Source organism: Hyperoodon ampullatus (assembly GCF_949752795.1).
Source record: "Hyperoodon ampullatus genome assembly, chromosome: 8".
Lineage (NCBI taxonomy): Eukaryota > Metazoa > Chordata > Mammalia > Artiodactyla > Ziphiidae > Hyperoodon > Hyperoodon ampullatus.
In genome coordinates, this window is record NC_136921.1 from 17,189,721 (window position 1) to 17,203,058 (window position 13,338).

The following is a 13,338-nucleotide window of genomic DNA, read 5'->3' on the forward strand; positions in this document are numbered from 1 at the left end:
TAAAGAAGTAAAATATAAACATAATTTCAAAAGCAATATTTCCTCTATAAATATGCTTATAATGTTCCATTCATTAAATAAACATTTAAAGAATTTATATTTTACTGCTGACTGAAAGGAACACACAAACTAAAAGTTGAGAATTATGTTTTAGCCGGGGCATTACCGAGGACTATAGGCCGGGAAAGCAGCCTCTCAGAAAGCTCTGAGGAACTGTTCCAAGGAGGTAAGAGAGGAGCCAGGATATACAGGAGCTTTTGCTAAAAAAAAAAAAGCAAAAAAAACACACACACACCAAAAAAACAAAACATGTAATCCAGCATCAAAAGATTACTGCTAATCACAAAAACCAGATATCTCAAGTTAATCATTTGATTGCTTTTCTATGTATGGAAAGATGCAAGATTCTGGGCATGTTGAAATTATTTATTTGATATGCATCTTAACTATCTAGGGCCAGTATCCTGTTTTTCTGCATCCCGAATTCCCCTCAGGGTGCACCGTTGGGGACAGCTGCCGTGGCTGATGCCTTGATGGTGAACAGTGTTCTTTGTTTATTGAAATGGCAGGCAACAATTTTTTGTCCACAGTACATATCTGTCATTTAAGACATTTTTAGAATATTCAGAGATCTTTGAAATTACAAAATAAATGTTGGAGGTACAAGCACTCTGTAAATGCTTTAGACTATGATAGGGGAAAGGAAAGTTACATTTCTAAACTTCCATTCTCATTATGCACTAAATTATAAATCAGGTTCACAATCCTATTATTTTTCTTACAGCATTTCACTGCAATTACATATGGTTTTTCAGAAAGAAAAAATAAAAAGGAGGAGTGGCTGTTGCTGTGCTTCTAGAAATTGGTTCTCTAACCAGATAATTACTTCTCTTTTAACGGGGCTAAAAAAAAAAAAGTTCCAGTTTATGTCATCCCCATATATATTATCATTAGTTTTTCATCATAAAACAACTGTAATTCCAAAGCTCTTTAATAATCATAAATCGACATAGCTATTAAATATTAAAATATTTAATAGCCAAAATAGTGGCTGTAACTTGCAGCTTTATATTGGCATTTTGAGTAGGAATGAGTGAACACCATTTGCTAGGTGTTGTATCAAAGGGTTCCAAGTAAAAAGCATTCTACATTTCTTCGCAGACCTGGCTTTCGTGCCTGAAAAATCAAATAGTTTTGATGTTTGACTCATGTTCCCAGGGCAGCCAAAAACAGATGCAAGTGATCTCCTCTGAATTCTCCTGAAGAAAGGTGCATTGTCTCTGCCAAATGTTTAGTTCTGGATATCTAGAGTTGCTGCAGGATTGAACTGGGTGGGTGTCTTCCTCTCGTTCCACCTCCCTCTCCACAGCTCCCAGGAGAACAAAAGTTTCCCGGTGGTTTCTGTTCGGTTCCCCCACCCCCATGCGGTGGGTGTCGTGCCTGCCCAGGGCTGAAAAGACAACATTCACATCTTAATCACGTGGTCTTTGGCACATAGTAGGCACTTGAATAATGTTTGAGTTGAACAAAAATTCAGATATAGCACCAGACAGACTTTCAGAAAAGTCTTGACCCCTGAGATCCCCATCCTTATTTTCTTGTCCTTTTCCTCAGGGATTCTGAAGATCTTTTCCTGTGTCTTAGTATCTCACCCATCTGACTGGTCAAGACCTGAGTTCCTGTGGCTCTCTTTCCCACTGAGGTGTAAAGGGCTAACAAGTGGCCTGCTTCTTATTTGCATAAGAAATAGCAGCAAAGCCTTGACATCAAAAGACAAAATCTCCAACAAAGTTTCCTGGAAGCTTTAAGAAGCCCACCAACTATAGTTTCAGGTCATTATATTTCAGGTGGTAGTTAAGTTTAGGGGCATTTTTCTGACAGAAGTTGATATTTCATTAGAGCTTTGGTTATTCATTATCACCAATATCTTGACTTGGTGGTGACATTTTTTATTCCTTACACCTCGTTTCATTTAATTATTTTTGAAACTATTATATTTGAAGACAGTTACAATCCCTAGGTTCAAATCCCACTGAAATCATGTAGGGATATAAGAGTTTAGTGTGAGCTGTAATAAATCAACAATGAAAAAAGGGAAGCACTTAGAATTTATTTCCCCTACCTACTCCAGGAGTGGGTGAAATAAAGCCTTCTCCTCTCATGGAGAGCAAAAGGTGAATCACAGAGATTGGTTTCCTCATGGAAGGGAATTTTCAAGCTGAACAAATGATTGTGCATTTAAAAAATATTAATAGTTATTAATGAGATATTATTTGAAAGTAATAATAGCTACTGATCATGAGCCAGACACCATACTGCGTGCTCTACAAAACTTATTCCAGTTTTAGAAGAATCACATAACTATCTACAATTCACAGATAAGAAAACCATATCTCAGAGAGGTTAAGTAACTTACACAAAGACACCCAGCTAGTAAAAGAACTGTTAGAATGTTAAACTAGGGATGTCAGTCTTGAAAATCCTGGTTCTGGCAATGACAGGGAGTCATTGGAGCACTGTTGGAGACTCCATTTATTAATAAAGAGGCCAAGGTCCAGGGAAGTCCAGCTACACTAGCTAGAAAATCTGGCAGAGTGTCTAGTAAAAGGCAGAGTGGATTCCTGTTCTCATTCTAACCTTTTCTCTAGTCTTCCATGCCCTTGCTTTATTGTTGTTTTTTTTGTCCAAAGGTCCAAGGTTCTTTTTACTTTGGTAAAATTGGTCCTCCGTTTAGACGCAGAAACTCCTAAGATACTTGGTGTTATTTTGAAATGTCTTTAAAAATTAGAGATACTTTTGAAATTCAACCTTAATTCACATAAGCATCTAAAATGTACTTTGTAGCTCAAGATTTTATGGTAGGCACTGTACAAAAAGAAAAATTATACCAAGAATTTCAAATTATTGAATTATTATTTTCATTAAGCTTATAAGCATATATGTTTTGACATATCTCTTATTGGATTGAAAATACTCTCAATTTCACACAGCAGTTGGGAGCCTAGTTTTATTAAAGAGTCAAGCTAATTTATACTAAAAGTAGGTGATTTTAGGTGCTTTTTGTGTGGTATTCTATTGTATGCTTTTGACTTCACTGAGTGACTGATTTGTTGCAAATACTCTCAAACGTCTGAAAATTCCAAGGCGTTTTCCAATAAAGTAGGGTGTTTGCATAGATGGTGGACCAGGACCACCATCATTTTTTTTTTTCATTTTTGTCCTGTTTTTAAGGAGGAATCGTGTCTGTTGGATTAGAACACTTTTCCTCTAGGTTGTCACAGTGGACAGAGGAATTTTCAGCATCTCATTTCTTGTTTTTTTCTACTATAACTTTTATTACGGAAAACACTGAACACACATAAGCATAGAAAGAATAGTATAATGAATTCACGAGTCTTATTATTCGGCACTTAAAAATATACCCAAATTTCCCAATTCTGTTTTATCTATTCATTCCTTTATTCTTTTCCTTTCTTTTTTTTTTCTTTTTTTATTGGAATGTTTCTACGGGAATCCAAGCTATTGTATACTTTCATCCTAAATACTTCACTATTCAACAGCTCATTTCTGATCTTCAGCCCAGAAATGCTATAAAGAGGAAGTTATAGTTCAGTTTTCCCAAGTTAGCATTTCCTGCCTCTTGGGTCTCCAGATTATTGGGCTGCTTTGGGTCCTGAAAAGGGAAATGGGAAGAAAAAAGGGGATGGACATCACTGAATGTCCCCTAGCAAGTGAAGCCTTGCTTTCAGGCAGCTGTGGCTAGAAAGACTTTAATAATCAGTGTGCATATACCGGAGGGGGGTGGTGGTGGTAGATGGTTCATGTTTTAGAAACTTTACTGTTTCTAAGGAGGTAGCCAGTCAATTTCCCATTTCAACCACCCATACACGCAGCACTCAAATCTTGCACAGAGGCAACCAGCAACCATTGTTTAAAAACGTTTTAAAAATAATTCGGATTGCTCTTTTTCTCCGCTGAGTCTGTGTACAGAATGACAGGGACCAATATTCATCTCCTTTTTCAATAAACCTCCGGGAGACACATGAAAGAACGTAGAAATGCATTCCTTAGAAGGACTTCGTGCAGTTATTTTAAATAATTTATACGCACACGTACATATACATCCCCCACGTGCATTTCTTTCCCCCTTTTTACTTGTGTAAAATCAGTAGCTACAATAACTGAAATCCACTTCCTCAGACTGTGACATTTCAGCAGGTCTTTCACGGAGAAGTCAGAAAGTCTGGAGCCGCACAAGCTGTCCCTCTAGGCCACCGACTCACACAGCTACTGCCCAGCGCCTCGCCAAGCAGGCTCAAGTAAAAGTTGCCCATCTCATTAGTCCGGGTCTGAATTTGCACAAGTGGAGTAGACACGATGTGCTACGGAGGCCAGTGACCTGAAACCGTGGCCGCGATCTGCTCTCTCCTCCACACCGCCCTACACCCTTCGTTCTTTCTCTAGGATTTCTATTTCAGGGATGGCAGCTACTCAGGCAACCCCTGGGATACTAAGAGTTTCTCCTTGAAACACTTTCTGATTTCGTCTTCTGCAATCCAGCTGGCGAGAAGTGCGACAGGACTCCCGGGCCCTCTCCACGGTCACCCGCCACCACTCCGCAGGGGTGGCCTTGGTGCTCCGGAGAGGGGCGGGTGGATGAAAAGATACCCCACGGACACACCTACTCTCTGCGGACTGCGTGGTGCGGTCTTTGTCCGCTCGCCCTTCCGCGCGGGCCTCGCACTCCCTTTTCTGGCCGGCAGGTGGCGCGGTTGGTTCACGATGAGCTCCTGCCGGAGAGGGAAAGGCGCTTCCATCTCTCCGCGGTCGCCTTCCCGCTGGGACCAAGGCCCAGGAGGAAAACCTGGCCCTACCCCGTGGGGAGCCAGAAGAGGGGCGGTTTGGGAGGAGGAGGGAAGGAGGGAGGCCTCGTCAGGAATCAGGGCGTCTTCAAACGTCCGGAGAAATTCACCGAGTCACGTCGGGGGCCGGGTCCCGGGCCGCCTGCTGCGTTGCGGTCTCTGGGCAACGCTCAGTTGGCTGAGCCCGCGTCCGGGGCATCAGGGGACAAACCAGGGACCAGTGCTGCCTGGGCCCCCAGGAGGCCCACAGTGACACCCGCAGCACCTCGGCGGGGGCGGCTGCGCGGATTTCTGCGGGTCCTGTCGCTCACCACCGTCTCCTGGGGAGGCGAGAGCTGTCCGGACCAGCGCAGGGGAGCGACGGGAGCGCAGGGCGGCAGCAACCGCTCCGGGCAGCCCCCGAGCTCGGGTTTGCGGCAGGTCCCCGCACTTCCACTTCAGCTCTTCGCTTCTACCCCCCGGGCCCCGAACTTGCTAGGCCCGGTTCCAGGGACTCCCCACGGGGAACACACAGTTGGTTCCCGGCAGACAAGGCCGTCTCGGGGCGCCTTGCCGGGGTGGGGAGTCCTGTCCCGGGGCCGGGGAGGTGGAAGCGCCTTTCCCTCAACGGCTGAGCGCGGAGATGGGGCCTGAGGGGGCTTCTCCGTTGCTAGAAAGTCTTTCGTTCAGTCTCTGGAGACGGGCCGAGGGCTGCACTCGACGTTCGGGACTGATTAGGTACCGCTCTCCAGGCAGCTGGGAGCCTGGGAAAAAAGCAGTAATCAAGCCACAGAACTCTCCCCAAAGAGCATTTCATATGGAGATGCACCACAAAGACACAAAACGGGGCCAGGGGCCAGGTAGCAGAGAGTGGCCGCGGCCGCGCGCAGGAGTGAACGTGTAGCCTGAGTCGGGGCGCGCGGGAGGCGAACACTTCGACCCTCAGAAAAGAGCAACAGCAAAGAGGCAGGTCAACTTGATACTTTTTTATTGAAATAAAAGAGCATTTTCCTCCATCTCAAACCGCCCGAGGCGTAAGAGCGGGTTCCCAACCTTTCCTCGGACTTCCCCCAACCAATTCAGAGTCTTTCGAAGCTCCTTCCGCCGTCCAGGGGCTGGACCGCTGAGATGCGACCAGGGGACCCGCGGCCTCATTCCAGCAGGGGAGGGACGCGGCAGAACTCGCCCCCTTAATCCCGGGGAGACCTAGCGCCCAGCCGAGCCCAGAGTGGGAGGGGCATAGGGGCGGGCTCTGCTCATCGGGGGCGGAGCAAGGCAACCCCTTCTGCGCTACTATTGGCTGCGGGCCCCTGACTGGCGGGTCACGTCACGGGCCGGGCCCACCCCCTTGGCAATGTCTTCAGCCTGCTGCACTCCTAACTTAAGCATTTATTCCACTGGGATAGAAGCAGCAGGAGCAGCGTTAGCACCGGCGAACCATGGCTGGGATTTTTTATTTCCTCCTCTTTTCGTTTCTGTTTGGGATTTGCGACGCTGTCACCGGTTCCAGGGTGTATCCCGCGAATGAAGGTAAGAACGGGGCGGCCTTTCTGCGGTCTGGGACACAGAGGCGAAGATCGGCGGGTGAATGGTCCCCGGGAGCGCGAGGCCGGAGGGTGCAGGGGGATCCCAGCGCGAGCGGTCGCCTTGACTCCGGAGAAAGGGGTCTGGAGCGGGGGGAACAGCGAAGGGAAGGCGCGGAGCGGCCGGGCAGCCTGCCTCGGGGCGGTGACCTGTGCGTGTGGCGAGGTTGCCCAAGTTTGTAGCGAAAGGACAAAGTTTATCGGCATCCACCGGCGAGGGCAGCCCGAGGTGCCCCGAGGGGATGCACGGGAGACAACGCCAAGAAAACAAATAAATAAATAAATTTTGTGGACCTCCTCCTACCACCACTTACCCACTCAGCCCAGGTCGAGGGGGAACGGAAGCCTGGAGCTCCTTGAGGGTATGGCGGTGCTCTCGGGTTCTTGCGAAAGCTTTGCGAGCTCTGGTTTCTGCAAAGTTTCCCGAGCCCTGCGCTTCCCGGGACCTGGCTGCCGGGCCTCCACCGCGCAGCGGTCGTGGCGCCGCTCGCCGGTCGCTGGTGACCTGATTGCTAGCACCCGGCGTCAGATACCTTTCTCCCAACCGGGCCCCCGCGCCGTCGGGGTGCGATTGCTGGCCTAGGGGACACCAAGCTCCTCATGTCACCCCGCAGACCTTGGGAACCCGCCGGCAAGCTGAACGTACTCGAGTTTTAGCTTTTTGCCCCTAGAACTGTACACCGGGTTAGTTTGAAGGGAACGTGCCGAACCAACTGGATCAGTGTGGGTGCTCAGTTTTATGTGCGTCTGTTTGGACGTGCTGGAGGGCTGTGTGTGTGTGTGTGTGTGTGTCTGTGTCGGGGAGGTGGGGGTTTATCATTTAGTTTCTGATGATCTCAGAGAAAGGCGAGTTGCGTGTGCGTGTGGGTATGCGCGCGCGCGCGCATATGGGTGTCTGTGGGTGCGCGGGTGCCCGCGTCGACGCGGACAATTGTGTGCCTGTGCTCGAGTGCCCCGATTGTGTGCGCTTATGTTCCGGCGATGCTCGCGCTCGAGTCTGCACGCAACTGGCTCGCCGACTCCTTCACCTTCCCACCCTCCCATCCATCCATCCATCCATCCATCCATCCATCCGTCTGTCCATCTCTCCAGGATCCGTGCATCCATCCCCGTACAATCTATCATTTTCCCTGTTCCGAAGGAGGGAGCCAAAAACCAACTTAGCCTTGGCTGGGCAAGCGGTACCAAGAGCTCGCTAGACGCAACCTCCCAGAGATTCACACACCTGCCGGCAGACAAGGCTTGGGAGGAAAGAGGCGCTCTGTCACCCTTTCGATCTCCTCTCTCCTACCGACGTGGGCCATCTCGGTCCCTGCTGCCCCTCGGTCCCCGGGGTCGTTCCTCTGAGCGGGATCGTAGATCCCGCGTTCTCCTGACTACTTCGCACTCTTGTTAGGACGTCCCCCAAGACCTCTCTGCACCAAACGCAGAGATTTTTTTTCCTTTTTTCCCCTTGTTTTTTCTTTTGGGAGCAAAACTTGGGAGCCTTAGACAAAAAAGGCGGTGATGGAGCTGTAGGCTGATGTAGAAAGGAGGGGGGTCACCCCCTCTCCGACCCCTCCTCCCCCTTAAAAATTAATTCATTTTGTTGCTTTTTATTCCCATCACGTTTTCTTTTCTCCCTTTTACCCTCCCTTTCTACTCCCTTCCTTTTTTTGTAAATTGGGTCTTATTGTTCCCTTTGTGTCCCTAATCCACCTTACATAAATCCAAATGGATGTAGCGGGCTTTTCTCTAGGGACCGAGAGGACAGAAGGGGGGCGGGGCGCAACTCCGGGCGGGAGCGACCCAGGGAAGGCTCTACATTTTAAAATAATTAACAGACCCTAGGAATTCAGGTTTCTCGGGAAAATCAGGGGAAAGAGGCTCATTTTTAACTACTTGGACGTCGGGGTGAAATGAGAGGAGAGGTGGGTAGAATTCAGGGGCCGGGGGGGGCGAGACTGAGAGTTGGGGTGCGCACGAGCAAGGATGAAGGTTTCCCATTTCCCACCCCTCCCCCAGCCTGAAGAGCCAGCCTCCCTGATCAAATTAATAATCCAGTGGTTCCTTTGAGATGGGCCTTTCGACCCCCAGGCCTGCAGGTCTCGGTGGGAAAGACAATGTGGAGAGTTTAGGAATTCATTGCGTCGTTTTCAGTGTTCTCGGTGCCTAGGACTGTTCCAGCGTGGGCGGGGTGCGACCGCTGCATAGCCGCCCTCCCGGTCCCCACAAGCTTGGATGCATACTCTTAGGTGTAGCACAAGCATACTAAATCTATTAGGCAGTCCTCCATAACTAAAATTTAAACCAGTGATTTCCTCTTGGGGGAAGGAGTCTCCGATTGTCTTCAAAAAGGCCAAAGAGAATACTTAAGTGTATTTGCATTCTAATTCCACACGTCTGCCATTTCCCCCTTCTGAAACTTTGATATTTAAAAAAGCAGCGGATACCACATCCAGGGCCTATTTATTTGGTGGTGGAGGAAAAAAAAAAAAATGATAGGGGAGAGAGCCTTTTCATGACCCTTTTGAGTACTCTCTGATAGAATTCACTTGTGGCTCTGTCACCATGATGATGAGTTATGCGGTCATCTGAAACTTGCAAAAACAAATAACTCTAGTAGATACCAGACAGAGATGAATGCAGATTTTGCTTGGGAGTGTAACTGCCCTACATAGATATATTTATTTTTTGGATTGTACTTGAGATTCTCAATTCATCCTTTTTAGAAAAAGAATCAACTGAGTCCTGGGATGGAATTTTAAATGCTAAGCAAGTTAAATAAATAAGAACCTGCAGATTTAAAGAGGGGAGAAGATCGAGTGAGTAATGATTATTTACATAAGTGAGACCGGGTTTAGGTTTTGATCAGAGTTGGATATGCACACCCTCGGCACATATGGAAACGCTCAGGCAAATGGTTTTTTGTAGTATTGGCTTTTTGCAATTGAAAATTAATCTATTTTTCTTTGGTTTTTTGCAGTTACTTTACTGGATTCCAGATCTGTTCAGGGAGAACTTGGGTGGATAGCAAGCCCTCTGGAAGGAGGGGTAAGTTCCGAATTGCTCTCTGATCCACAGGGTAAAAAGGAGTGATTAGCAACTTTCTGAGAGTCCTAATGACGTGATTCTTGTTGATTGTGGCCGGGGGTCAGATTTCCGCCATGGCCTATGAAGTGAATTACGCTTTGTTGGAGAAATCCTATACTCCCTTTGGATAGCTCTGTCATGGAAGAACTGGAATCCAAAAGGGCAAAAAGGGGTTTCAAAACTAGGAGATTGGTGGAGGCATTGCCTTAGATGCCTATTTAAGACTAAAACACCAACAAGAAATGCGAACTGGGGACCAAATTAGTATTTATGCCTATTGCTGTGATAGCCATGAAGTCCTGACAGAGTTAATTTTAGAGCAATTGTTCTATTTCCAGAGGAGGAAAATGAATAAATAAAAATACCAGGGAGAGAACATTTCTAATTGTACCAGGAGCAGGTTTAGTTCTGTGTGTGAGCAGCGGGGGGCTCTGTAACTTGCTATGACAATCTTAAATCAGCTGCTTTTCACTTGCACGCTGAGAGAAAGCCTTATGAACTTGTACCAAGGGCAACATCTATGCAGAAAAAAAAAAAAAAAAAAGCCCCAAGTTTGGCATTGTTGTTACTAAATGTGAAAGTTAAAGTATTTGGAATCTTGGATCTTTGGGGATTGGGGAGGCTGGATTATAGAGTATGAGAGTGCATCATTGTTCATTTCTTCTTGAATTTGCCATGAGAATAGAATTAGGTCAATAGCCACATTCTCCTACCCCATCCTCCCCCCTTAATAATAAGTCAGAATGAATCAGCTTTGGAAAGAAATCAGTACAATGTGTAACTCTGGCATCTGCCAAATTGAAACTCTCAAATCCTTTAAAAATTAAGCATATCATCCTACCTTTACATGCTTGATAGTCTATGACTGAGTCATTTGATTAAAAGCAATGGGGGGGTGAAAGATTAGGAGTCTTTATCAGGCAAAAATTGTAATGCCAGCACCCAGTATGGCGCTTCACACCTGGCCATTGAATAAACAATAAAGGATTGAAAAAAATAAAGATTCACAGAAACTGTTATAGAAGATGGGCTTCAAAAATAAGACAAGGCAAGAATGGAAAATTTTAGGCTTTTTCCAAAGCAAGTCTTGTCATCCATTTGAAATAAAATGGAGATTGTCCTGCCTTCCTGTTTTTCTGCCTGAACTTGACTGAAGTTGGTTGGGTCTCTGCTGAAAAATTCTAGTTTGCCCTCAAAACCATTTTTTTTTAAAGGGAGGGAGAATGATTGGCAGGCCTCTGGCAGTGTAGACAGGCTGTATTCACCGCTGATTGCAGGCAATTGCCCTCATCCTTTGAATGTGAAGAAAGGTACAGCTTTATCTTGTGAGAGTCAGACTCTTGTTAATCCTATACCCTGGAAAGGTCACTGATTCAAGGAGGCTTTCCCATGCTACATCAGAGGTATTGCTCTGTAGGCTGAATGTATTAGAACTGCTGGCAAAACTGAGGATGGAAGGTATCAGTACTTGCATTAAAAAAATTAATGAGCCTTATTTTTCTTACTGGCTGTTCCCAAGTTTGAAGAGAGGATACATCTAGTATGATTTGGGACCTGACTTGTTACACTAAATATACATGTGACCTATTGAAAAGCAAGGAGTAACACATTTTCAAGTACAGTTCATGGTCTATCTAGTTTCTGGGAAGCTTTTATTGCAACTTAATATGCTACAGACATCTCCCTCCCCCCACCCCAGCTCCCAGAGAACTGTTGAAAGAGCACCTGGTCACTTTTTCTAGACACAAAACTTCTTTTGGTTGTCTCCATGTCCCTTAAAAAAAAAAAAATACTGTGCATAGCTGAGTGTACACAACCCAGAACCTTTTATGGGCAGAATGTGGACTTCTGAATATAGAATGTACTCCTTCCTTTTCCTTAAATACCATGCGTGTAATGTTTTAAATATTGTTATGAAACATAAGAAATGAAATTTTATTTGTGTATAATAGAATTAGTCCTTCCAAAATACATAGCAGCCATTGAGAAATTATGTGCCAAATTATAAAGTTTAATTAATTTCTAGATTTTGTAATAAAGAAGACTTTGGGCCTAGAATGAAGGGGTAAATTGGATATCTAACAAGTAGGGGGTGGATTGGCTTTAAAGAAGTCTTTCTGAGTGTAAAAGCATATTTGAATCTTTTGATTATTCTGAAATCTCTACTTATTGTTAGAACAGTTCACATCTTTCTTGGCTGGAAATTTGAGATTATAATTTTGACCAATAATGACATTTATTTGTTTGTTGTTGTTGTTATTTTTAAAAAGAAAAAGAAACCTTATTTGATAACACCACTGGGTCAAAAATGAATTGTAGTCACTGTCCTTTCATTTTTCTATCAGAACAGCTAAGCAGAACATGAAAATAATGGAAAATGATGGTTTCTGATAGCAACATTGTAGCAAAAACCTAATTTCTTTTCAGTGTTCATTTAAAGGAGTATACTGAGTTTCTGACACTGATTGTAAAATGCAAAACTAAGGGGAGAATTGTCATTGTTCTGCTGAATTGATCAATGTGTTTAGACAATTAAGTTCGGGCTGGAAAATTCGAATTAGACCCGAATTATGTGTATGAACTGTGGAGATATCCCTATGTGCTTTCATTTACATTGATAAATGTGTTTTTCCATATTTCCTTTGTTCTGAGATGAGAAGCATGCTGAGTAGGTTTTTTTGAAGGTGGGGATCTATTTTTGGATTTACATGAATTTCCCCCAAATAAGTAAATTACTGGTGATTTATTGCTTAGTGGATAAAAAGAAATTTTAATCACCACAGGGCACTTAACTCTCCCAGTTCTAAAACTTTCATAATGGTGGCAGATGAAAGGGATACAGAATTTTATGCATTATGGCCCTTCACATAGTAACATTTCCATCCATTAATAGTTTTCCAATGCACAGATGGGAAACCTGTTAAAAGATATGTTATGATTCTATGTACTTCATTGGCTTGAATGGAGTTTTAAATATAGCCATCATAGAATACAAATTTTTTTAAACTATCTTTTTTCTTCTAATTATATTCATGTGTTAGATACTTAAGCTGATTTATACCAGATCTATATAAAGGCATTACTGTAGATATTAATGAAGAATTGGAGGCTGCCTATCAGTCTGGTAGGAGCCCCAAATTATCTTGCTGCTTTTAGGATTATTTTAAAAGCCACAGCGAGAATGAAACTACAACGCTAGTCACAGTGAATTTTGCTGAACTCAGATTATCCCACTATGAGAATCTCTGTGTTAAGAAGTAGATTGAAAGAAAACCCTACTACCCTTCTTTAATTTTCTTGGGCTTTCACTCATAAGTACCACTTACTATTTTATTCTCAATATCCACAGACTATTTAGAAGCAATGCACGTGTGCATTCGTGTTTACTTTGTTTTAAAAATAAGAACAGTATACACACTTTTTGAGTGAATACATCTTTTTGGAAAGTGTTCTACCATTATAAATGACAGTGTATTTGAGAAATCTGACCATAAAGTTTACTCTCTATCTTCCCAGGCTTACCAAAACCAGAATGGTGAGATTTTCTTTACCCCTTTAAAGAGTAGTGACATCGCCAAAAAAAAAAAAAAAAAAAAAAAAAAAAAAGACTTTTTTTTTAGGTATTAGAGAGCAAAGTTCTGACAGGAGCACCACTAATTGACTGATAATTGTCTTCCTTTGGCAGACTCTGCACTTCCTGCTCTTAATTTGCAGGTCTCTGCTCAGTTGTTGAAACAATACACATCCTAGTCTATTCATTTATGAGTAAGTTTGAACTGTTGTCACTTGAAATTGTAGCAGTTGTAATAGGTGAATTTGAGGTTGTTAGACCACCACGGACG

General features: G+C 44.4%; 1 protein-coding gene across 1 annotated transcript in view; it reads left to right on the forward strand.

Moving 5' to 3' along the window:
• Positions 1-6,280: 6,280 nt before the first annotated feature.
• EPHA4 (EPH receptor A4) overlaps positions 6,281-13,338 on the forward strand; it is a gene marked incomplete at both ends in the record, with an annotated part of 138,391 nt that continues 131,333 nt past the window's right edge. Inside the window, 2 exons of the mRNA XM_079710441.1 lie at positions 6,281-6,371; positions 9,390-9,457. Of these exons, the coding sequence (XP_079566567.1) occupies positions 6,281-6,371; positions 9,390-9,457 (159 nt within the window). The remainder of the gene's footprint in view (positions 6,372-9,389; positions 9,458-13,338) is intronic.